At 37.9% G+C, this 25605-nt stretch overlaps 1 protein-coding gene and 1 pseudogene across 2 annotated transcripts in view; both read left to right on the top strand.

Moving 5' to 3' along the window:
- Positions 1-25605, top strand: part of EHBP1 (EH domain binding protein 1) — a 471942-nt gene that overhangs the window by 364881 nt on the left and 81456 nt on the right. Inside the window, exon 19 of the mRNA XM_081100594.1 lies at positions 2702-2845. Within this exon, the coding sequence (XP_080956720.1) occupies positions 2702-2845 (144 nt within the window). The remainder of the gene's footprint in view (positions 1-2701; positions 2846-25605) is intronic.
- On the top strand, positions 16508-16781 carry LOC308525763 (ubiquitin-conjugating enzyme E2 variant 1-like; annotated as a pseudogene). Its single transcript has one exon. The product of its transcript is annotated as a ubiquitin-conjugating enzyme E2 variant 1-like (transcript).

Raw genomic sequence — 25605 nt, 5'->3', positions numbered from 1 at the left:
CCAGAATTTATAAGGAACTTATAAAACTCTCAATACAAATAAAACAACAAAACAAAACAAAAAAACACAAAAATCTAATTAAGAAGTGGGCAAAGAACCTGAATAGGCACTTCTCCAAAAAAGGACATACAGATGGCCAATAGTCATATGAAAGGATGTTCTACATCACTGATCATCAGAGAAATGCAAATTAAAACCACAATGAGATATCACCTCACACCTGTCAGAATGGCTGTCATCAATAAGTCAACAAACAACAAGTGTTCTTGAGAAAGTAGAGAAAAGGGAATCCTCATGCACTGTTGGTGGGACTGCAGATTAGTGCAACCACTGTGGAAAGCAATATGGAATTACCTCAACAAATTAAAAGTGGGACTGCCTTATGACCTAGCAATTCCGCTTCTGGAAATATATCCAAAGAAATCTGAAACACTAATTGGAAAGAATATATGCACCTCTATGTTCATTGCATCCATATTGTAGCATTATTTATAACTAGAGGCCCAGTGCATGAAATTTGTGCACAGGTAGGGTCCCTAGCGGCTTCTGGCCAGGGCCTCCCTTCTCCGGGCTGCCTGCTGCTGCTGCCAACCGGGGGGGGGGGGGGAGGCAGCCTGCCCCACTCCCTGGTCGAACACCCGGTCGAGGGGACAATTTGCATATTAGGCTTTTATTATATAGGAAGGATAGCCAAGATTTGGAAGCAACCCAAGTGCCCATCAGTAGATGAGAGGATAAAAAAAAGCCTGTGGTACATTTACACAATAGAATACTACTCAGCCATAAAAAAGAAGGAAATCTTACCTTTTATAACAGCTTGGATGGACCTGGAGAGTATTATGCTAAGTGAAATAAACTCGTCAGAGAAAGACAAGTACCATATGATTTCACTTACATTTGGAATCTAATGAACAAAATAAACTAATCAACAAAACAGAATCAGTCTCATAGTTATAGAGAACAGAGTGACAGATGTCAGAGGGGTGGGGGTTGGGCCCTGGATGAGGGTGAAGGGATTAGGAATAAAAAGAAAGACTCATAGACCCAGACAACAGTATGGTGATTTCCAGAAGGAAAAGGGCGGTAGGGGGAGGTAGAAGAGGGTAAAAGGAGAGTTAGAGATACAATACAATATACAGATGATGTATTGTAGAAGTATATACCTGAAAGTTATATAATTTTATTAACCAATGTCACCCCAATAAATTCAATTTAAAAAAGAATTTATGGATAAAGATGTTCATAAAAGCATGTTTATGATAGTGAAAAATATAAACAACCTAAATATGCAATAAGATGAGTTAAATAAAATATGAAGCATTTATGTTAATAGATTACTAGACCATTTAAAATTGTTTTCATGTCACCAGACATAGTTACTAAAAATTTTGTTTCTTGTAATTAGAGTTTTAAGATTTATTCACCATGCTCTATATTACATTTCCCTGACTTATTTATTTTATACCTGGTAGTTTGTACTTTTTTGACCATGTGGCTGTCCAGTTTTTCCAAAACTTATTTATTGAAGAGACTATCCAATTTCATAGGTTCATTTCTGAGCTCCCTATTTTGTTTCATTGATCTGTGTTTCTGTTTTTATGCCAGTACCGTACTGTTCTGATTACTATAGCATTATAATACTAGTATAGTTTGAAATCAGGGAGCGTGATGCCTCCAATTTTATTTTTACTTTTATATATTTTCTAAAATTTCTATAATTAATATAAATTGCATTTATAATCAGAAAGAAATTGTATTTTTGTGTTTTAAACACGAAAGCAATTTTTTGCTACACCCGTGTAGCTGATTGAAATCCCTAAAGGACTATAGAATCATATGTAGAGCTTGTGGGATCTTAAAGATGATCTCCCCTTTTTTTAAGATGAGAGATTTTTAAAAATATAATAATAGTTAACATTTATCCAATCGTCAGTATATTATTCTACTTCACTTAATCTTTATAGTATACTTAATGAGAGTTGGTCTGTTTTTATTCCCACTTTATAAATGAGGAAATGGAGAGTTAGACAGTTTGATTAACTTGCCCACAATTAAGTGATGGAACTGATATTTGACTCCAGAGTTCTTAAATATCATGTAATGGAATACAGTATAGTTTTTAAGTGACCTGTTCAGTGTTAAATTGTGTATCAGGATTAACAGCCTGATATTTAGACTGCAAATTCAGTGTTCATTTCACTAATTCTTTCTGTTTCGAGAAAAGTGTTGATTTGTAACCATTTTAAATGCAGTGACCAATTTTATTCTATTATGTCTTATGAACATGAACTTAACATCCTCTTAAAACCTTGGTTGATGAAAATGTCCTGGAATTAATAGTGTTGGTGGTTCACAACGTTGTGAATATACTAAAAACCACTGACTTGTTCAGTTTTTAAAAAATTCTTCCTTGCTTAAGATTACAGAAAAAAGCTTTTAAATTGTTCTATTAAAATATAAAGAGACCCAAAAATGATATACACAGGAAATTTATAATGAAGTTTTATATGACACCAAATAAAATAATAGGCTTACTGTTTATCACCTCTTCCTTGACTATGAAGGATACCTATGATTGAAGCAACACTATTAATTTGACAGGTTGTATAACCATTGATTAGTTTAGAAATGTAGAATACATGCTCTTGGGGTTTTGTTTGTTTATTTTTGAGGCTTCTAATTCTGTATCTTTGCTTTTAAGCAACGAATGTTATCTCGACAAGAAGAACTTAAAGAAAGAGCAAGAGTTCTGCTTGAGCAAGCGAGAAGAGATGCAGCTTTAAAGGCAGGGAATAAGCAGAATACCAACTCAGCCACAGCACTCTGCAACAGGCAGCTAAGTGATGTGAGGATCATTGTTTTAAAAATGCCATAAGTTGTTCGTTGTAATCATGGGGATGAGGGTACAAATTTATTTATATTTTTGCTAAATTACTTTTCTACATACTTTGTATATTGTGGGTATTTGTTACACTGTTGAACTTACAAAATCATACTTGGAGGAGCATGTTGTGATGATTTCTACACAGTGGTGTTAGCTATGAGGAAAAGTAAGATCCTGGAAAATAATTTCTGCACGTACATGAATAATCTATTTTTTCAATAATATACGTTTATAATTTAGTTGTACTTTGTTTAAGATTGTATTTTTTTCCATGGAAGTTAATTTTGTTGAAAATACTAGAATTTAATAATTATGCCTATCACTTATTGAATGCCTAGCAAATATTCCAGGTTCTATAATGGATGTTTTACATAATTTTTATTTTACTTAACCCATGAAGAAGATTTTCAAGCTACTTTCCAGATAAAAAAAAAACCTAAGGCTCATAGATAGGTAAGCAAGATTGCAGAGTCAGTAAATGATTTGAACCTCAGCCTCATCAGACTTCATAATCAAAATGTTTTTTCCTATCATATACTGCCATCCCTGTTAAATCACATTTTTTATATAGTTTTGTGTAGTGCTTCACAGATAATAACATATAGTAATAGAAGCCCTTAGACTTAGGGGGCCATAAAGCTCTTCATGAATCTGAAAACCATGATGACAACTCTGCCCTACCAGCAAACCCACATATACATAAAACTGCATCATCTTTTTTTTTAATTAATATTTTTTAGAGCAGTTTTTGTTTTACAGGAGAATTGAGGGGAAGGTACATACTTCCCATAATCCCCTATACCAGGGTGGGCAAACTTTTTGACTCGAGGGCCACAATGGGTTCTTAAACTGGACCGGAGGGCCAGAACAAAAGCATGGATGGAGTGTTTGTGTGAACTAATATAAATTCAAAGTAAACATCATTACATAAAAGGGTACGGTCTTTTTTTTTTTTTTTTAGTTTTATTCATTTCAAACGGGCCGGATCCGGCCCGTGGGCCGTAGTTTGCCCACGGCTGCCCTATACCCACACATGCACAACCTCCCAATTAATAATATCCTCCACCACAATGACACATTTTTTTACAACTGATGAACCTACATTAACACATTATAGTCACTCAAAGTCCATAGTTTACATTTCAGCTTGCACTTGGGTGTTGTACATTTTATGAGTTGGAAAAATATATAATGACATGCATCCATTATTAGAGTATACAAAGTATTTTCATTTCTCCAAAAGTCCTGTGTTCCACATATTCAGCCCTCTCCCCATTCCCAGTCCCTGGCAAACTGATAATTTTACTATTTCCATGATTTTGCCTTTTGCAGAATGTTTTAGTTGTAACCACACAGTATGTAGCCTTTTCTTGTTTTCTTTCACTTAGCAATATGTATTTGAGGTTCTTCCATGTCTTTTCATGGCTTGATAGCTTATTTCTTTTTAGTGTTGAATAATATTTCACTGTCTGAATGTACCATGGTTTATCCGTTCACCTACTGAAAAACATCTTGGTTGCTTCCAAGTTTTGGCAATTGTGAATAAACGTGCTGTAATCATCCACACGTAGATTTTGTATAGATAAAAGTTTTCAACAACTAGGAGTACACACCAGGTAGCACAATTGCTGGATCGTATGGTAAAGTATGTTTACTTTTGTAAGAAATCACCAAACTATCTTCCAAAGTGACTACCATTTTGCATTCCTACCAGTAATGGATGAGAGTTCAACTACACATCCTTGCCAGCATTTAGTGTTGTCAGTATTCCAAATTTTGGCCATTCTAATAGATGTGTAGTTGTATCTCACTGGTGTCTTCTTTTTCCCTGCTAACATGTGATGTGCAGCATCTTTTGATATGCTTACTGGCCATCTGTACATCTTCATAGGAAGAGGTGTCTCTTAAGGTCATTGGCCTATTTTATTTTATTTATTTATTTATTTATTTATTTATTTATTTATTTATTTTTACAGAGAGGAAGTGAGAGGGGATAGAGAGTTAGAAACATCGATGAGAGAGAAACATCGATCAGCTGCCTCCTCCACACCCCTTACTGGGGATGTGCCCACAACCAAGGTACATGCCCTTGACCGGAATCAAACCTGGGACCATTCAGTCCGCAGGCCGATGCTCTATCCACTGAGCCAAACCGGTTATGCAGTGGTTCTCAACCATCTGGCCCTTTAAATACAGTTCCTCATGTTGTGACCCAACCATAAAATTTTCGTTGCTACTTCATAACTGTAATGTTGCTACTGTTATGAATCGTAATGTAAATATCTGATATGCAGGATGGTCTTAGGCAACCCCTGTGAAAGGGTCCTTCAACCGCAAATGGGGTCGCAACCCACAGGTTGAGAACTGCTGGGTTAGGGCAATTTTGGCCCATTTTAAAATAAAGTTGTTTATTTTCTTACTGTTGAGTTCTAACAATTCATTGTATATTTTAGATAACAATTTTTTTTAAATCAGATGTGTCTTTTGCATGTATTTTCTCTCTGTCTGTGTTTGTTTTCTCATTCTCTCCACTTAGTCTTTTGCAGAGCAGAAGTATTTTTAATTTCATGAAATCCAGCTTTTTCCTTTATGGGTCATGCCTTTGATGTTGTTCTATGTAAAAAGACATCATATAACTCCTATATTGTCTTCTAGGAATATTAGAGTTTTGTGTTTTAGATTTAGGTTCACAGTCCATTTTGATAGAGTTTTGTGATGGGCGTAAGATCTGTGTCTAGATTTATATTTTTGCATGTAGATATCCAATTGTTTCAGCACCAGTTGTTGAAAACTGTCTTTGCTCTATTGTGTTGCTTTTGCTCCTTTGTCAAAGGTCAGTTGACTATATCTGTGGGGTTTATTTCAGGGCTTTCTGTACTGTTCCACTGATCTTTCTGTTCTCTTGCCAATGCCATACTGTCTTGATTACTCTAGCTTTGTGGTTAGTTTTAAAGTCAGTAGTGTCAGTCCTCCCACTTTGTTCTTCTCCCTCAGTATTGTGTTTGCTCTTCTTGGCCTTTTTCCTCTCTGTATAAACTTTAGGATCAGTTTGCCAATAGCCACAAAATAACTCTTTGGATTTTCATTTCGATTGCATTGAATCTATCAATCAAGTTGGAAAAAAATCATATCTTTACAATATTGGGTGTATCTACCCATTAACATAGAATCTCTCGCCATTTGTTTAGTTCTTTTATTTCATTACCAGAGTTCTTCATATTGATCTTGTACATATTTTGTTAGGTTAACATAGAATCTCTCGCCATTTGTTTAGTTCTTTTATTTCATTACCAGAGTTCTTCATATTGATCTTGTACATATTTTGTTAGGTTTATACCTAATCATTTAATTTTGGGGGGTGTAATGTAAACGATGTGTTTTTAATTTCCAATTCCATTTGTTCATTGCTGTCATATGGGAATGCAATTGTCTTGTATAATAACCTTGTGTTCTACAACCTTGCTATAATTGCTTATTAGTTCCAGAAAAGTTTTTCTTTATTATTTTTTTTCAGTTTCTACATAGACAATCATGTCATCTATGAGTAAAGACAGTTTTATTTCTTCCTTCCCATGCATATTTTTTAAAATACCTTTCAGATATCAACTTAATAACCTCTGACTTCAAGCATCATTTTTCAGACTTCAAGTCTTTATACATTAACATGATATAAAATCAGTGTAGTGAGCCACAATAATTATTTTTTAATATAAAGGAATATAATAGAATGGAATAGAAAATATCAGAATTCATCACACATAGTAAGTATAGCATTTTTGTGTGAAATGTTTTAATTCTGTGGATATGTGTGTTTATCACATATATATGTTTTATATATGTGATATAAAATATATTAATTGTGGGTCATGTTAAAAATGTTTGAGAAACACTCATCTAGAGGGCCTTTTTTTATGGAAATAAATTTTGTAGCCTTTATACCATCTTTTTTCATTTCCATCTTTTACATCATCAATTCGTTGATTCAGACATTTGCCAGACATTAATTGAGTGTCTGAACTGAGTATATTCAGAGTAAGGAAAAGGACTTCCCTCATGGAGTTTATATTCTGGTGGGAAGAGACCGATAATAATAAGTATATAACTACAGAGTTTGAAAGCTGCATGATCTAGTAAAGGATAATTTGAGTAAGTTGAGCTTGAGTGATTTGAGAAGGGGATATTTAAACTAAGATTTGATGGGTGAGAAGGTTCACCATCCAAGTGAATAGTCACAGAAAGAATATTCTTTCTAAAAAGGAAGTTATTTTGTTTGTTGATAGCATATTTGTGATAAGCTTTGTTTTATAATTCTTTCAGGTCTAAAAATATGGAAGACTTACAGCTTTATGTTTTTCAACTATTGATTCAAAATTCAGAATACCTGAGATTCAAACCATTTGTCTGTCAAGTAGATTTTTAAAAATTACTTTGCCTGTATGCAAAATTTACATATACTGATAATCATCATCTAATGTTTATTGAGCATTGTACTGTGCGTCAGCCAGGGTTCGAGTGCTTTCACATGGGTTTTCTCATTCAATCTCTACAACAATTGTATAAGTATTTTCCCTGTTTTACAGTTGAGAAAACTGCCACACAAATTAATGAATTGCCCATAGTCGCACAGCTAAGAGAGCCAAGAATTAAACCTAAACAATTTGACTTCAGAGATTATATTTTAAAAGCATCGTGCTTATTTATTTTTCTGATATCCTTGTAAAGTAGGACTACAAATTGTTTTTTTTATTTTATTGATTTTTTACAGAGAGGAAGAGAGAGGGATAGAGAGTTAGAAACATTGATGAGAGAGAAACATCAATCAGCTGCCTCCAGCACACCTCCCACTGGGGATGTGCCCGCAACCAAGGTACATGCCCTTGACCGGAATCGAACCTGGGACCTTTCAGTCCGCAGGCCGATGGTCTATCCACTGAGCCAAACTGGTTAGGGCTACAAATTGTTTTTTATCATTGTAGAGAGAAAAAAAGTGAGTTAGGAAAGGGTGTTTAAATTCATCTGGGGTTGCAGACAATGGCAAACTAGGTTTAGAATTCAAGTGTCCTAACTTTTAAAGGTATTTATCCTTTCATTCAGTCTATTTATTTACTACTTCAAACTTTCAAAAAATATTTTATTGGTCATCTATTTCGTGTAAGGCACTAATAATTTTACTTAAAGTTTTTATTTACCAAGTAAAACTTCAAGTTTTAACTAAATTATATTAGTGTGAATTCAACATCATCCTCTCCCTCATCCTGTCCCTCTCCCTCTCCCTCTCCCTCTCCCTCTCCCTCTGCCTCTCCCCCTTCCCTCCCCCTCTCCCTCCCCCTCTCCCATGCCTAATCCTCTCTCATTCTTTAGGTCTTAATTTAAATATCCCCAAGGCAACCACCACCAACCACTGACTTCTCAGACTATCAGAAATACAGCTACCTGTACCATTTTATTCATCACACTGATCACATTTGTGATTATTTAATTGAGAGTCTCTCCCACTTCTCCATAAACGCTGTTCTAGGGTCTCTTCTGATAGGCTCTCCAGACTAGGGAGCTCACTTGCACTATACTCCTCCTTCTCTCAAGCCCTGTTGGGGTGGGGGGAGGGGGGGGCTACTTCAGGGAGACCATGTGAAGAATTTGATGTGTCTCGGGAACAGAGACCCTGTGTATTGGTGTCCCTGTTTGTTTCTTACTTTTTGATTCAATTTTCTTTTCTTTTTTTTAAATATTTTTTTATTGATTTTTTACAGAGAGGAAGGGAGAGAGATAGAGAGTTAGAAACATCGATGAGAGAGAATCATCGATCAGCTGCCTCCTGCACATCCCCCACTGGGGATATGCCCGCAACCCAGGTACATGCCCTTGACCGGAATCGAACCTGGGACCTCTCAGTCCGCAGGCCGACGCTCTATCCACTGAGCCAAACCGGTTTCGGCTCAATTTTCTTATTTTTCTAATTATTTCATTGTAAGAATTAGAGCAACATTATTTCATTTTTTATTGAGATGGAATCCACAAACTATAAAATTCACCCTTTTAAAGTATGCAGTTCAGTGGTTTTTAGTATATTCACAAAGTTGTGCAAAAATCACCCCTATCTAATTCCAGAACATTTCCTCGTCCCCCAAAGAAACCCCACTTCCTCTTCCCCCGCAGCCTCTGGTAGGCACGAGTCTACTTTTTGTCTCCATGGATGTGCCTATTCTGGATATACTATATAATGAAAGTCTAATATGCAGATCGACCAAATGGTGGAAAGACTGGTCTCTATGATGCACACTGACCACCAGGGGTAGACGCTCAATGCACACTGACCACCAGGGGTAGACGCTCAATGCAGGAGCTGCCCCCAGCTCTCAGGCCCCAGGCCAGCCAAGGCAGTGTGGGGGCGGGGGGTGATCGCGATCACCCCGCCAGTCAGCCTGCAGAGGGAGGAGACTGGTGGTGATAGCAGGGGGTGGGTCCAGCTGGTGAGCAGGTGGCGGTTGGGGGCGTGGCTGGCCAGAGAGTGGGATGGCACCACCCCACAATCCCCCCGCCACTTGGCGGGGCTGGCGAGCGGGTGGTGCCAGGCCAGCCAACACGGGTGCCAGTGGGGGCCCCCCTGATGGGGATTTATGTCTTTAAAAGCAAAAATCTCTTTATTGCCATTTTAATGGGAGGGAGCAAAATTAGAGGTGTGTATTGGACCTGCCATTTTGATCTACATATGTGACATCACACATTAACTGCTGGGTTATTTTTAATGTTGTATATAAAAAGAAACAATTACATTTTCAGTTTTTAAGAAAAATTGCTAAGTGATGTTTGAAGTGGACATTCTTACCCTAGACCAGAGCACCCAACTCCTGGAAAAGCCATGAGGTTGAGAGAGGTTAAGTCTGAGGATGAGGGAGATTTGCGATGGCTGGGGGTGGTGCACAGGGTGAGGATGAGGTGGGTGTTAGGCAACATGCAGAAGGAAACAGCATAGACCCTAGAGTTATATGTCTATTCTATCACAGGCTTTTTTCAGAATCATTCTCTGGGGTGTGTTCATTCTCTGTGAAATCACTCGTATCCTCCATGGTATGCATATCAAATCTCCATTTCTCTCTTAAAACAAGAATAGTCACACGCATTTAATTTTAAATAATACATGCATTTGTCAGCTTAATGATAATACATATTTTTTCTTTGAAAATTTTAAAGGAATTCTCTGCTCTTGGTAGGTTTCATGATTACAATTCCCCAAGCAGAGTTTGAGCAATTCAGGAATGCATTTCTTAATTTCTCCCTATTGAGGACACAAATAGGGAAATGTTCCCCAATTGGAAAGTATCTTCTTTCATCTTCAGTCAGGGATGTTATCAATTTGTTTATTTTTACATAATGTTTTAATTTTGATTTGGTTATTTATTATAAAATGGCTATAAAAGAAGGGATATTTATGTCACATTATGCAGTCTTATTCTCAGCTCTAGATTACAAAGGATATTTTCAAATAAGTTTTCCATTAGTTTTTTGTGGTTTTTTTTAGTATCCAATACTATAAATACATTTAATTGGATACCGGTGGTCGGCAAACTCATTAGTCAACAGTACAACGATTGAAATTTCTTTTGAGAGCCAAATTTTTTAAACTTAAACTATATAGGTAGGTACATTGTTATTAATTAGGGTACTCCTAAGCTGGCCTTTGCTAAAAACGTCCTCAATCTGATTGAGGTACGTTCACTGAGGTCGACCCCTTCCAACTCTCCCATCCACACTCGTCTTGTATACTTGTTTCCTCTATCTCCTTTCGTTCATCCTCTCTATATGTCCAAACCATCTCAACATACCTTTCTCAATCCTCGACACTGCATCTTCTTTCACTCCACAACGTTCCCTAAAATTAACTTAATAAACTTTACTTAAAGTTTTAAGTCTTAGCTAAACTATAGGTCCGTTGAATAAAACTTGATATACTTAATAACGATATTATTTATTGATAAAATTAAATTCCTTACAATTTACCTTACAATATCCATAAAATTAAATCATGACAGTGACTGACAAACACTAATGTGAACAATGGCCTTGCATCTCCTTGGAAAGTTTGGGTAAGTCAGGTTTGTATGTTGTTGTTTTTAATTTTAGGCACAGTTCCAGGTTCTCATCAATAAGACGACTTCTCAATTTACTCTTGATAAGGTTCATGCTTGAAAATGATTGTTCGCATAAATATGTAGACCCGAATAAGGAAAGAACAGCAAACACTAGTTTTTTCAGTTGATTATATGAGTCAGGAATACTATTCCAGGTGTTAAAAATCAACATATCTTTCTTTTCCAGTTCTTTCAAAGCAGACCACTTGTGCTGTGAACTAAGTTCACATTTGTTTTTCTCCAATATTTCTATATCAGCACAAAGACGTTCAAATTTCAAGCTCCACAGTTCTTTGATTTTTAAATCCAGCAATTGCATTTCAAAGTTGCCCATGTTAATATTAAAGGGAGAAAAATTTAATTCTGTTACAGTAGCATTGAGAGGTTTTTAAACAAAGGCTAACGTCGCTTTGCTGTTTCTGAATTCCTGAAACCTGTTGAGAAAAGCTTCCCTCATATTTAAAAGTGTTGTTTTGAAATAGCAATGTCAATATCAGAATTATTTTCTTGGCGATGTTTCAACAGGCTTGGAAAGTGAATCAAAGTTTCTCTTTCAAAATCTTGAGCAAAAAGAGATAATTTGTTTTCGAATGAAATAACTTCTTCTAACATCGAAAAAACTGTGCTTCCTTTCCCCTGTAGTTTACAATTAAGCTGATTTAGATGAGACGTAAGGTCTACCATGAAATAAAATTTTTGGATCTACTGATCATTCGTTAGTTCTGGATAGTGAACACCCTTCTCAAGGAGAAATGCTTTAATTTCTGTTAATAAGGAAGTGAAACGTTTCAAAACGTTTCCTCTTGATAACCAACGTACCTTGTTATGCAGCAGAAGATCTGCGTACTCACTCTCCATTTCAACTAAAAATTCTTTAAATTGGCGATGATTAAGAGCTCTAGCTATAATGGAGTTAATAATCTTAATCACCAATTCCATAACTTTGCAAATTTCTTCTGGAAATGTCTGCGCACAAAGTGCTTCTTGATGAATGATGCAATGGTAAGTAAGTATCTCGTGATTATTTTTTTCTTTCAAAATAGCAACAAACCCGTTTCTTACGCCGGTCATACTTTTCGACCTGTCCGTTGAAATTGAGACAATTTTATCGAGTGTAATATGATGTTTTTCAATGCACTCAATTACAGCATTTGCTATATCCTCTCCACGTGTTTGACCTTTGAGTGGCAATAATCCTAAAAGTTCTTCTTTAGGACCTGTAGATGAAATAAATCATACAAAAAGTGAAACTTGCGCTGTATCATTTATGTCACAAGACTCGTCAACTGCTATTGATAAAGCTGAAACCAATTTAAGATCTTTGACTTGCTGGTTGGTTATATTCGAAGACATTTTGACTGTTCTATCTTTCACTGTTTTAGCAGACAATGGTAACTCTTTAAATTTTTTTAGACTATCTGCTTTGTTCTTAAAATCCCGAAATAGCTCTTCGGATGCATTTATAAAACAACTTTTTATGTATTTGCCATCTGTATATGGTTTTCCTCTCTTAGCAATCTCTTGACTAACCACAAAACTTGCAATATTAACATTGTTGGAAGATTGCATCCAGTAATTAAATACAGAACTTGATTTTTTTTGACTCTTCTGAAGTTCCTCAACTGCTTTCTTCCTTGAATCACCGACAGGATATTTAGTACTAAATAACACGTGTTTAGTTGTAAAGTGTCTCTCCAAATTTGATTTCCTGTTATGCGCCAATTTTTCCTGACAAATAAGACAGGTTGGAAGGCCATTTAAGTTTTGAATAAACTCGAAAGTCTCGGTACATTCAACTTTAAATTCAGGGTGTTTTTTTTTTGTTTTTTTTTTTTAAATATATTTTATTGATTTTTCACAGAGAGGAAGGGAGAGAGATAGAGAGTTAGAAACATCGATGAGAGAGGAACATCGACCAGCTGCCTCCTGCACATCTCCCACTGGGGGATGTGCCCACAACCCAGGTACTTGCCCTTGACCGGAATCGAACCTGGGACCTTTCAGTCCGCAAGCCGACGCTCTATCCACTGAGCCAAACCGGTTTCGGCTAAATTCAGGGTTTTGTCTTTCGTTTTTCTTTGCTTCTTTGTAGCCATGTCAAACAGGGCACCTAAAAAAATGTTTCATTTGATAATAATAAAGCCACCAACACAAAATAATTACAATTCTTAAATTGATGACAAAAATACCTGTAGGATTTGCAGCTGGTTGGAAAAATACAGGTAACTTTATGCTTTGAGTAGGTACTTTTGTCACCCGAGCGTGATTTGCAGACGCAACTAGCACTAACCACTGCACAATGAGACTTCTGACTGACTGGCTCACTCAACAATTCGTGCATGAATCGCGTGCGCTTCCCCTGCACTGCATATCCCCGAGGCCCGCCTGCGCTGCCCGACCGACCGACCGACCGACCGACTGACTGACACCCCCCACTTCTTCTAACACCACTTCTTCAAAATAGACTCGTCCAGGCCGAAAACGGACTTCTGTGCATGGGCCACGAAGTTTCAATCGCACTGTATGTGCGTGCCCGCACTTGGTATTTTGTGGAAGAGCCACACTCAAGGGGCCAAAGAGCCGCATGTGACTTGCGAGCCGCGGTTTGCCGACCACTGAGATAGGACTATAGGAATGGATTATTTCTGTTGCACGATGTGTGGACTGGTTTTCAGCTAGGACCTTTGCTGGACTGTCAGTTGGAATACCTACATGTGGCCTTTCCATATGGTCTCTCCACTTGGGCTAGTTTGGGCTTCCTCATAGCATGGTGAGTGGGTTTAAGAGCAAGTGTCCAAGAGAGTAAGGTGAATGAATGTGTATGGCTTTGTTATGATCTAGCTCAGTGATGGCAAACCTTTTGAGCTCGGCGTATCAGCATTTTGAAAAACCCTAACTTAACTCTGGTGCCGTGTCACATACAGAAATTTTTTGATATTTGCAACCATGGTAAACAAAGACTTATATTTTTGATATTTATTTTATATATTTAAATGCCATTTAACAAAGAAAAATCAACCAAAAAAATGAGTTTGCGTGTCACCTCTGACCCGCGTGTCCTAGGTTCGCCATCACTGATCTAGCTTTAAATGTCATGTAACATGACTTTTGTCCTACTGTTGACCCAAGCAGATACAAGGCTCCACTCAGGCTTAAGAAGCAGAGACATGAACTGTATCGCTCCATGGGAGGAGCCTCAAAGCTACATTGTAAGAAGTACAGGTGGCACGGGAGAAATTGTTGCAACCTCTTTCAGTTATTGTTTAGGCTCAATTTAAAAGCTCTTTCTCGGTTAGATAGGTCAAGCCCTATATAGATGTTCCTTGCTGATATATAGTAATGTAATTATTTTGTATAATAAGACAATTGCATCAGTTTCTTGAACTAATACATTCTAGGACTGTTGTTCTAGTTTTGACATGATACTCTGTGGCTTTTAGCTAATATTGAAATGATTTAAGGAGTGATTTAAAAAGAATGTAAAATGTCAGATAATTCCAGTTTCACAAATATAGAAGTTAGACCTTACCAGTTTTTTTCTTGATTTTTAGTTTAGTGTGTAACTTGATATTAGGTTGATATCTGCCGCAGTCTTTTCCACAGCAAGGGTTCAGGAATCTGGAGAAGGGCTGCGCATAAATGGATTAGAGACTATACAAGAAATATAAATTTGGGAGGCATGGGGGAGCCAGGGGAAGCTCCACTTTCCAGTGAAGTGGGCTCTCCGAATGTCCAAATGTCCGGACCCACGAATGTCCAGGACCCACGGCTTTTTATTCCCATACTTTGCCCTTTAGCCAAGCAGATATACATATCAAAGGTAAGGTCCAGTAAACAATAAGGACCATCATGTTGGGGGAGCTGCCTTCGGCTGTTCCAGCAGCAAGTAACAATATGCAGATTTTCAGCCCTGCTGAATATGTCCATTCAACTTTTTGAGGACTTCTCGCATTTATTATGACCTGCTGGACTTAGCCTCCAGCAGATATCTTTTTGAAGAACATAGTGCTTTTCCTAATTTGATCATTTTCTTTATAATTTCTAGGTAGCTCATATATATATATATATATATATATATATATATATATATATATGTATATATAGTGTGTGTGTGTGTATATATATATATGAATTATTTAGCAGTATTGTCCATATTTTGGAAAAGTGAAAGGGCGAGGGCTATGCCCTCCATCTTACCCCGGATCCTCCATTTTTGGGCAGCAGCCTTAGCCACGTGCTCGGCAAGGAGCTTCTTCCCGGAAGCCCAAGCCTCTGCTAGCCACACCTAGGATTTCTTTAAACTAACCAATGACAATCAAGGGACGTGCGCGCCATAGACACAACCACATCCTGTGTAACAAGACCCCAACTTGCACCTGGCCGATCGGCAGGGCCCACAGTCATCTCTCCTCCCCTTACTCCAACCCCCCTATTAAACCCCTCTTCCCACAGGTCTCTCGCGCTCTCTTGGCCGCTTGCCGCTGCATCGGTGAGTGTGGCTGATGGGGAGCCCAAGCTAGCTTGAATAAAGACTCTGCTTTTGCATCGGACTCAGCTGGCTCCCTGATGGTCTTTTGGGGATCCTGAAATCTGGGCTTTACAAAAGTAGTATGGCCAACTTGGCTGACTAAAGAAAAAGGGGATCTCTAGAGCAATTGAATGTGAACTACATGATACTAAAACCAGAAATTGCTTAATCTCTTTAAGTGTTTTTTTCCATTTTTAAAATGGAGGCAAATATTTTTTTCTTCCTGTGTGACATTCAAATTAATAAATGTCCACTGTGAAGGAGGTAAGGGAACCATGACTAATGCCACCCCCACTTCAGTGTCAGCATCCTTTTTCACTCTGGAGAAATCAAGACTTCTGGTAACTTAAAGGCAGGTCTAATTAAAAAAAATAAGCTGGCACCTAATTTAGTGAACTGATTGCTACTATTTCACCTGCTTGTGTTCTTTAATCTGTGCCTTAATTTATCATGCTTTTATTCTTAAATTTACTGTAAATTACCTTGCCCTTCATAGGTATGCTATGGTTCTGAGAGTCAAGTTGCAGATGGGGAGAGATATATCTGCTGCTAACCAATGCTTTTTATGTTCTTAGTTTAACTGAGAATTCCAGTGAGCTTAAAAAAAAAAGTTTTTACCCAGGAGTGACCTTACGCCTTGACTAAATGGGATACTGACCTCAAATCTTCAAGAGTTTACTGGAGAGTTTATTATTACTTACTCTTAAGAGACCACTGATTTAGTACCTGATACATACCAATAAGAATGAGTAGGCAGCCACCACGGGCTCGGGAGTAAAAGTCCCTTGCAATTTCCGACTGTTGGAAGAACTCGAAGAAGGCCAGAAAGGGGTAGGAGATGGCACAGTTAGCTGGGGTCTAGAAGATGACGAAGACATGACACAAGATGGACAGGGATGATAATTGGGCCTCCATGATTTCAGTTTATATATTTGAACCTCCTCTGATGCTGTTTAATCCCTCTAAATGACAATTTATGAAAACCGAATATACAGCCTTAAAATAGAATGTGGACCTAAATACCCAGAAGCACCCCCCTTTGTAAGATTTGTAACAAAAATTAATATGAATAGAGTTAATAGTTCTAATGGAGTGGTGGGCCCAAGAGCCATATCAGTGCTAGCAAAATGGCAGAATTCATATAGTATCAAAGTTGTCCTGCAGGAGCTTCGGCGCCTAATGATCTCTAAAGAAAACATGAAACTCCCTCAGCCCCCTGAAGGACTGTTACAGCAACTAATCAACAAGAAAGCCACAGGCCCGCCCCTCCCCCACTCGATTTAAGCAGTCTTCATTTTCCACAGTCGTACATTTTCTAGATATGTCTTGTAGACCTCAAAGTACTGGAAAGGAAGCTCCCGCTCAAAGGCAGTTTATCTTAAGATACTGTAAATGATACTAATTTTTGTCCATTTGAAATATATAAGTTGTGCTATAACAAATCATCCTGTCAAGTGTAACTACTGTCCACATAGTTGAACTTCTGGGATCAAGAAAGTATATTTAAATTGATTCCCATCATAACTAGTGGGGCACGTCTAACTCAACTGTGAAAAGACACATCACACAATCACCTTGCTGCTGATTACATGGCCTGGGGGCTCTACCTTCTCCCTCTCCTCCCCCGCCCCCCCCCCTTCCTGTCTGCAGCAGCCCTCCAGCTTGGGGTGGCTTGTTAGAGTAGACGTGAAGGTTTCAGGTCACAGCCTGTGGGACTACTGCTGGGTGTGTATGGATGCTTCCTTTGCACCCCTGGTTTCTTTTTAAGTCTTAAATTATGCCCCTTCCCCTTCTGAGTCACCATCCTTTCCCCACTCTACTACCACCCTTGGACGAAGCATAGATTGTAACCCCCTCTGCTCCCCTCTGAAATTGGCCTTTGGTGAGGAATTCAGGGCTTTCCCCATAACTTCCCCCACCACCTTTATATCGAGGGGTGCTGCTTCCTCCTTCCTCCTCTTCAAGTCCCTTTCTTGCACCATCACCACCCAACACTTTCCATGACACTCCTTTGCTTTGGCCAGAAGCCATCAGGTAAGGTTGGAAAGAGGCTCTGACCTACCTCATTTAGTTTTGGAACCACATTTATTTATTCTCCAGCAGCCCAGGAAATGAAAATTGGGTCCACAGCCCTGCCACTCTCTGCTGTCATCATCAGCTGATAGGTTTGTTTGTTAAGCTCAGGATGGCCACAGAAGACACTTATAAGCACATATGATTCCTCTGAACGAATTTTGTTGTTGTTCCTATCATTGCTTTTGCTTCTACAAATTGAAGTTTTAAACAAAGCTCTCATTTGGTCATCTTTGCAACCCATTTGGGTCTAGTTTGGAATCTGACAACTGGAACAAAACCTTGAATTTGGTGCATACTTTGGTTTTGGTGCTGCAGCTTCTCATGGTCCTCAGCAGGGATTAAGAAAGAACTCGAGGAGAGGCTGTAGCACATGAATGGGCTGGCCCTTTGAGATCTAAAATTACCTAACAAACTGCAGCTGGATCAGAGAGACCCAGAACATCCAAAAGAAGGCCCAAGGCCCCACAGCAGCTTGCATTGCTTCACAGCTGGGCCTCATCTGAGCACCTCCAAACCCCAAACAAGAGGAATCTGCAGATCTCTCCATAGCTCCTGCTGAGAAGCCTCAGGCAGAGGCTAGATTAGCACTCCTTAGAGATCCAAGAGCCATTGTACCCAGTGGTCAGATTGGGACCATCCAGATTACAACTCCTCAGATCCATAAGGGACACACTCAGGGGGCAGACTCAGTGAGCACCAAAGCCCCACTGAAGAAAGTCTTGCCCCATAAGGGTGTCTTCAGCACAGAAGTTCTCCCACTATAGACACAGCTGATTCTCAGCCAGTTGGCCTGGAGGTCAATTCCTCCCAGTGACACCAACAACAATCAAGGCTTAACTACAAGACTGTGCACCCAGCCCACAAAGGGGTGCACCAAGAGTGTCCACCTCAGGTAATTGGGGAGGCTGAGCCACTGGGCCCTATAGGACACCTCGCACACAAAATCACTCTATCAACACAGGGAAGTAGTCAAAATGCAGAGACAAAGGAACATATCACAAATGACAGAAATGGAGGAAAGCAAATGACTGGATATAGAGTTCAAAACCACGGTTCTAAGGTTTTTCAAGAATTTTCTAGAAACCGCCAATAAATTTAGTGAGACCCTCAAGGATATGAAAAAGGACTAACTAGAAATTAAGCATACACTGACTGAAATAAAGAATAATATACAGAGATCCAACAGCAGACATGAGGATCCCAAGAATCAAGTCAAAGATTTGAAATACAAAGAAGCAAAAAACACCCAACCAGAAAAGCAAAAAGAAAAAAGAATCCAAAAATATCAAGATAGTGTAAGGAGCCGCTGGGACAACTTCAAGCGTACCAACATCCGAATTACAGGGGTGCCAGAAGAAGAGAGAGAGCAAGATATTGAAAACCTATTTGAAGAAATAATGACAGAAAACTTCCCCTATCTGGTGAAAGAAATAGACTCACAAGTCCAGGAAACAAAGAGAACCCCAAACAAAAGGAATCCAAAGAGGAACACACCAAGACACATCATAATTAAAATTCCAAGGGTAAAAGACAAAGAATCTTAAAGGCAGCAGTCAGTTACCTACAAGGGAATACCCATACAATTGTCAGCTGATTTCTCAACAGAAACTATGCAGGCCAGAAGGGAGTGGCAAGAAATATTCAAAGTGATGAATATTAAGAACCTACAACCAAGATTACTTTACCCAGCAAAGCTATCATTCAGAATTGAAGGTCAGATAAAGAGCTTCATTGATAAGAAAAAGCTAAAGGAGTTCATCACCACCAAACCAGTATTATATGAAATGCTGAAAGGTATCCTTTAAGAAGAAGAGGAAGAAGAAGAAAAAGGTAAAGATACAAATTATGAACAACAAATACACATCTATCAACAAGTGAATCTAAAAATCAAGTGAATAAAAAATCTGATGAACAAAGTAAGTTGGTTAATATAATAGAATCAGAAGCATAGAAAGGGAGTGGACTGACAATTCTCTGGAGGGAAAGGGATGTGGGGGGTGCGGGAAGAGACTGGACAAAAATCATACATCTATGGATGAGGACAGTGCGGGGGAGGTAAGGGCAGAGGGTGTGGTGGGAACTGGGTGGAGGGGAGCTATGGGGGGATAAAAGAGGAACAACTGTAATAATCTGAACAATAAAGATTTATTTAAAAAAAAAACACCTCGATGTGCATGGCAGAACCCCAAAATTGGCAGGCTTTACTTCCTGGCAAATGGTTGCATTTTTCCACTTTTCTGTTTAGGACCACTAATTGCTGAGATGTGGATGCATACCAAAACAAAAGTGATTCATTGTGTTATAAAGGATTTTTTTTTTTTGATAATTTAGTATTTGTGTAAAACCACCTTTCAAAGCAGCAACTATCAAGTCTGAAAAGCAATTGATGTTTTCATTAATCTTTTTCTGGGGAAAACCTTAGTTGTAAGGATTTAACATCCTGTAAGTAAAGTTGAACATAACAATAAAAAAAAAAAATGAGTAGAGCTATTTTACTCATTGATGTTGCATATAGTACATGGGACAATATCCGGCACTCAGTATAGGTTACTTTTTTTTTTTTTTCACACTTTTTACCTGGTTCTAGGCTGAAAGTGAGAACTTACAGAGAATTTGGAGAAGTGTTAAAGGATTGAAAAAAAGATCTACTTATAAGGAAAGATAGGCATATAAAATATAAAGAAGAGAAAACTGGGAAATAGCTTAAATACTAATTTGAGTATATGATGGCTCAAAAACTTTTTAGCAACTTCTGCCAAGAGAATAAACTTTCCAACTACTCAACATGGCTTCATGCAAGGTTATTACACATCCTAGCCACACCCTTCCCCCTCCCCGCCCCCCTCCCACCCTTCTAACTTCTTTCATCTCTTTTATTTTTCACTCTGCAGTTCCACTCAAGTAAGTTGCTTGCAGAGAGAATGTGGTATACTCTTTGTTCCTGTGCAAGTATTTGCTGTTCTCTCCCTGAAATGCCCTTCTTCCCTTCTTAGCTTCCACTGAAATATCACTTCTTCTTCAAGCACCTTTGTCATGGCTCCTAGCAGTAAAGTTGATTTCCTTTCCTGTACCTTTTTCTAATATGTTGTGCATATTTCTATTGTCACATTATCCTATATAATAACCTAATTACTACACACCTATTTCTCACACTCAACTATGAGCTGAATACCAAGAAGTATCCTCATCACCGAGTATTAAGTAAATGTTGTTCAGTGAATAAGTGGAGGGAACAGTGTCAACTTAAAAAAAAATGAGCTTAAACATGAAAATTTGGGGTTGCTGAAAGAAGTGTCTTGGTAGTAAAGGTTTGTAAACAGGAAGAAAATGTCTCTCTGAAGGTCTTTATGATTTTTTTTTTAATCCTCACCTGAGGACATGCTTAGAGAGAAGAAAGGGGAGGGGATGGAGAAACATTGATTATATAATATAAACACAAACTCTGAGAAAAAAATGTGTGAGAGAAGCATTGGTTGGTTGCCTTCTGTACATGCCCCAACAAGGGACCAAACCCGCAACCCAGGTATGTGCCCTGACCAGGAATCGAACCAGCAAATTTTCGTACACAGGATATTGCTCAACCAACCCAGGCACACCAACCCAGCTCTGAAAGTCTTTAAAGCAGAATTAATTATTACTAGGCAGATGAAGTTAGTGTCCATCTCCTTTTCTTGAGTCAGTTACAGATATGACATTTGACACTTTGGGATTTAAGGCTCCCTGTGTCATCCTTGTCTTCCTATTCTTGAATCCTACATTATGATACTTTTCTTTGTTGCTAATATATGTGCACACCAAAATCCTTAAACACACCTGCTTTTCCCGTATTCCAGGACCTCAGCTCCCAACTCTGCTTTGAATCACACCACTCTACTAAACATTCCCTCTTCCATAAATTAGAATAGCTTTAGGCTGGAAGGCTAGGAAAACTAAGTTTCTAAGGCCCTAAAAACAACTCTTGGTAATTTTATCTGGTGGATCTTTATGTACAGACTCAAGTTATTCTCAAGAAAGTTTTGAACTATAATTTCTCTTGAAAAGCAGTTTACACATACAGATACTATAAACCTTTTTAATTTCTTAATTTTTATCAAGACTGTCACATTGTATGTTTTAATGAGAACTTGCTACAAGTTTATACTGCATTTAGATCTTTTTTAGGGAAAGTAGTTACATGAGTCATTTGTATCTCTGTGCCTTTAGGTGTTCATTTAACCTATTTCAGGTGTTTCCTGAAATTATTTTTCTATAGGAGCCATTGCATTGCTCCGAATTAATATTTCTTTGTTTCTTATTTCAATTGCTCTATCCTGGTTTTCATGTTACATTTTATCAATGTAAATTTCAGATGTGATATTTTGTTCATTGTTTTCCACATTTTTTCAAAGCACAATTCAGGAGTTTGACAGGTTCAACAGTCTAGCCATTATATAATCCAAAGGAGCCTCCTTGATTATATAATATAAACACAAACTCTGAGAAAAAATGTAATAGTTTTTTTTTTTCAAGAAAGTACTTTTTTTATTATTTTTCTTCATTACTCAAGTTCCCCAAACACTCTTTTCCCCAAGAAATGCACAAATAGAATTTAACAGGCTAGTCTATTTCAGACTATTTTGCTTATTACTTTGCATTTAATATAATTGCTTTTTAAAAATACATGTAATAAATCCATCATTACATTTAATAAAACATATAATTACATAGTCAGCTGAAAGAGATGTTTGCATTTGAAGTACTAAAGTTTAGGGTCAATACACTAAGAATAAGAAGTGACAGTCCTGCTACCCGCAGCCCTTGGAATTGTTAGTACATTTGTAAAGCACTTTGAACCTATCAAAAGAATAATGGCATATAAGTTTAATTATTACTTTGATATTTTTAAGAAAGAATAAAATCTGTTTTTTAAATAGAAAGTCTAAAACAAGAATTGGGATATCTTTTTTCAATCTAATTCAGTGGTTCTCAACGTTCCTCATGCCGCGACCCTTTAATACAGTTCATGTTGTGGTTACCCCCAACCATAAAATTATTTTTGTTGCTACTTCATTACTGTAATTTTGGTACTGTTATGAATCGTAATGTAAATATCTGATATGCAGGATGTATTTAGGCAACCCCCGTGAAAGGGTTGTTCAAACCCCAAAGGGGTTGCGACCCACAAGTTGAGAACCCCTGATCTAATTGTCTGTTCACTTAAAAATCAATGAATTTATAAATGTTGTGTTTAGTTTTTTCAGCTGTAAATTATGTAGCATAAGAATATTTGCAGGCCCTGACCAGTTTGGCTCAGTTGATAGAGCGCTGGCCTGTGGACTGCAGGATCCCAGGTTCAATTCTAGTCAAGGGCATGTACCTTGGTTGCAGGCACATCCCCAGTAGAGGGTGTGCAGGAGGCAGCTGATCGATGTTTCTCTCTCATCGATGTTCCTAACTCTCTATCCCTTTCCCTTCCTCTCTGTAAAAAAATCAATAAAATATTTTTTTTTAAAAAAGAATATCTGCAGATAGTTTTTAAACACCTGGAAGTTTTTTTAGGAATGTTGGAAGCTTTTTTAAAAGAAATGAATTACAGTCCTATATAATAAAAGGGTAATATGCAAATAGACCAAACGGCAGAACAACTGAACAACCAATCAAAGCGTAATATGCTAATGATATGCTAAGGCTGCTCAACCACTCGCTATGACGTGCACTGACCACCAGGGGGCAGATGCCCCAACCAGGAGGTTAGCTTGCTGCTGGGGTCCAGCCGATAAGGACTGAGCAAGATGGGCTGGACACGCCCTGGAGCCCTCCTGTGGTCCCTCCCTGGCCCGATCGTGCTTCGGTGGGGTCCCTCAGCCTGGCCTGCGCCCCTCTCTCAATCCAGGACCTCTTGGGGGATGTCGGAGAGCCGGTTTCAGCCCAATCCTGCAGGCCACTCCCCTTGGGAGGGCGCCAGACGCAGGGCTCATGGTGATCAGGACTGATTGGACACAAGGCCGTGGCAGGCACAGTGGGGCCAGGATGAGCGGGAGCGGCAGGTAGGAGCTGCACGCGGCATTGGACTGCAGGTTTCAGCCCGATCCCTGCAGGCCACCTAGAGGGACCCAACCCATGCATGAATTCATGCACTGGGCCTCTAGTGTTGTTATAAAACATTAATTTTTTTGCCTGATATTTAATCTACAAGCATAGTGAGTGACCCATTACAAAAATTGGCATAGGAGCCCATTCTTAGCAAGATCAGACCTCAAGTTAGCAACAAGTCATTGGATCTTCAGAGATTTGCAGAAATATTTGAATCCTCTGAAGAAAACTGTCTATTTGGAATTTCAGTTTGATCAGACCATAAGTTAATTGTAAAGATCAGTAATCAAAAAAGATAGTGACTTTTTTTCACTGGTCTTTGGTAATGAATCCAAATAGCTTATTTGGTAAAAACCAGAAGAATTCAAGCTGCTCTTTTTGCAAATTAAGTCTTTAACAGGTATTTTGTTGCTATGAAGGGGTGGGACATCAACCTTGTACTTTTGATGTTAATTGGAAAATATTGATTTAGATGGAACTAGTCTGTCATGCTGATAATTGTAGCAGGTTTAGATAAGATCACTAGATTTTTTCCAGATTATAAAAGAAGCAGTTACTATCCAATTAGTAAAAAATACTAAACATCATTTTGGTAATCTCTGATAAGTAGAAACTTTTCCCATAATTTTAATAAATATATGTGCCCTATGTCTGTATCATCATTAAAATGTATATGATGTAAGATTATACTTATATGTTTATGAATAATGGCTGTGATATATTTAAATGACTAATATCTATGAATCAAGCTTTAAAACTGAGGTCAAGCTAAAATTTTTATTTTTCCTAACTGCACATATTTTCAGTTCTATTACTAGAAAGAAGGAGGTTAACTTTGCACTTGTAATTTCAAAAGAACATCAGTTATTTAAAAAATCTAAAATCTTTAATAGCATTTAGAATAAGATTTTATCTTATTTAGGGATTTTTATTCTCTATATGAGCTGGAATATCTATACACAGGACACTGACATGAAAATATATTCCTTATTTCTTACTCCAACACAATTGACAGAAGATTTAATGTACCATAATCCGTTTCAGACCAGTAAGACACTTTAAATGTATAGCTAATCTTTTTTATAGTTGCATTTATAGGAGAAGAATGCCGGTGTATTTCTATGCTCAGCATAAATGCCTCTGTACAAGGCAGAGGTTTTTATTCATTATGATTTAAATAATAGTTTATCTATTATGTCTAAATTTAAGTTGATTTGAAGTCTGCTATCCTAACAATGGCTACTAGACTTCTTAGAAAACATATTGTTAGCTTGCTAGCATATCTTCAAAGTCACACAAAACACCATCATTGTTAGGGGGAAAAAACTCAGCATCTTTTCTATTATGTGGCTACAAACCCCTAGCCTCAAAAGTCTTATTTATTTGAGATTGCCATGAATGCATGAAGCTAGGGCTAGGTGTCTTAGCATCAGGAGCACTTCTTTTATGTGACTATTCATGGCCATAGACATTTTCCGTATGGCTGTTCAGTCTAGTATTGAACATCCCAGGATAATATCACCATTACTAAGAGCTATATTTTATATGCCTATTCTGTTATTGCTCAGCATGCACAAGGGTAGAGTTTAAATCTTTATTCATTTCATTTTTTAATGTTTCTTTTGTTCTCCTTATCATGTCTGGCTTTCCCAAGGATATATGCCTTGAACAAAAAGTCACATGTGCATTACTAATTGTGCTATTGTATTTACATTTCCTAGAGGTGGCACTGTGAAGCTACTAATTCTTTGCTTCACTTGATGTAAAATAATCTGAGTGTCTTTGATAGCAGCGAAACAGTATTAATTGTTTTGTACATTTCTTGGTCAGTCTTCTTAGGTGGTCTTCATAATCTGTTAGAACTTCCAGCCAGATTTTTGTAATGTCATGCCTCCAGCAGTGATTAAATTGGTAAT

The sequence above is a fragment of the Myotis nattereri genome (genome assembly GCF_964212035.1).
Source record: "Myotis nattereri genome assembly, chromosome: 10".
In the NCBI taxonomy this organism is placed as follows: domain Eukaryota; kingdom Metazoa; phylum Chordata; class Mammalia; order Chiroptera; family Vespertilionidae; genus Myotis; species Myotis nattereri.
Note: the sequence above shows the minus strand (reverse complement) of the source record. Positions and strands in the feature narration are given on the sequence as shown.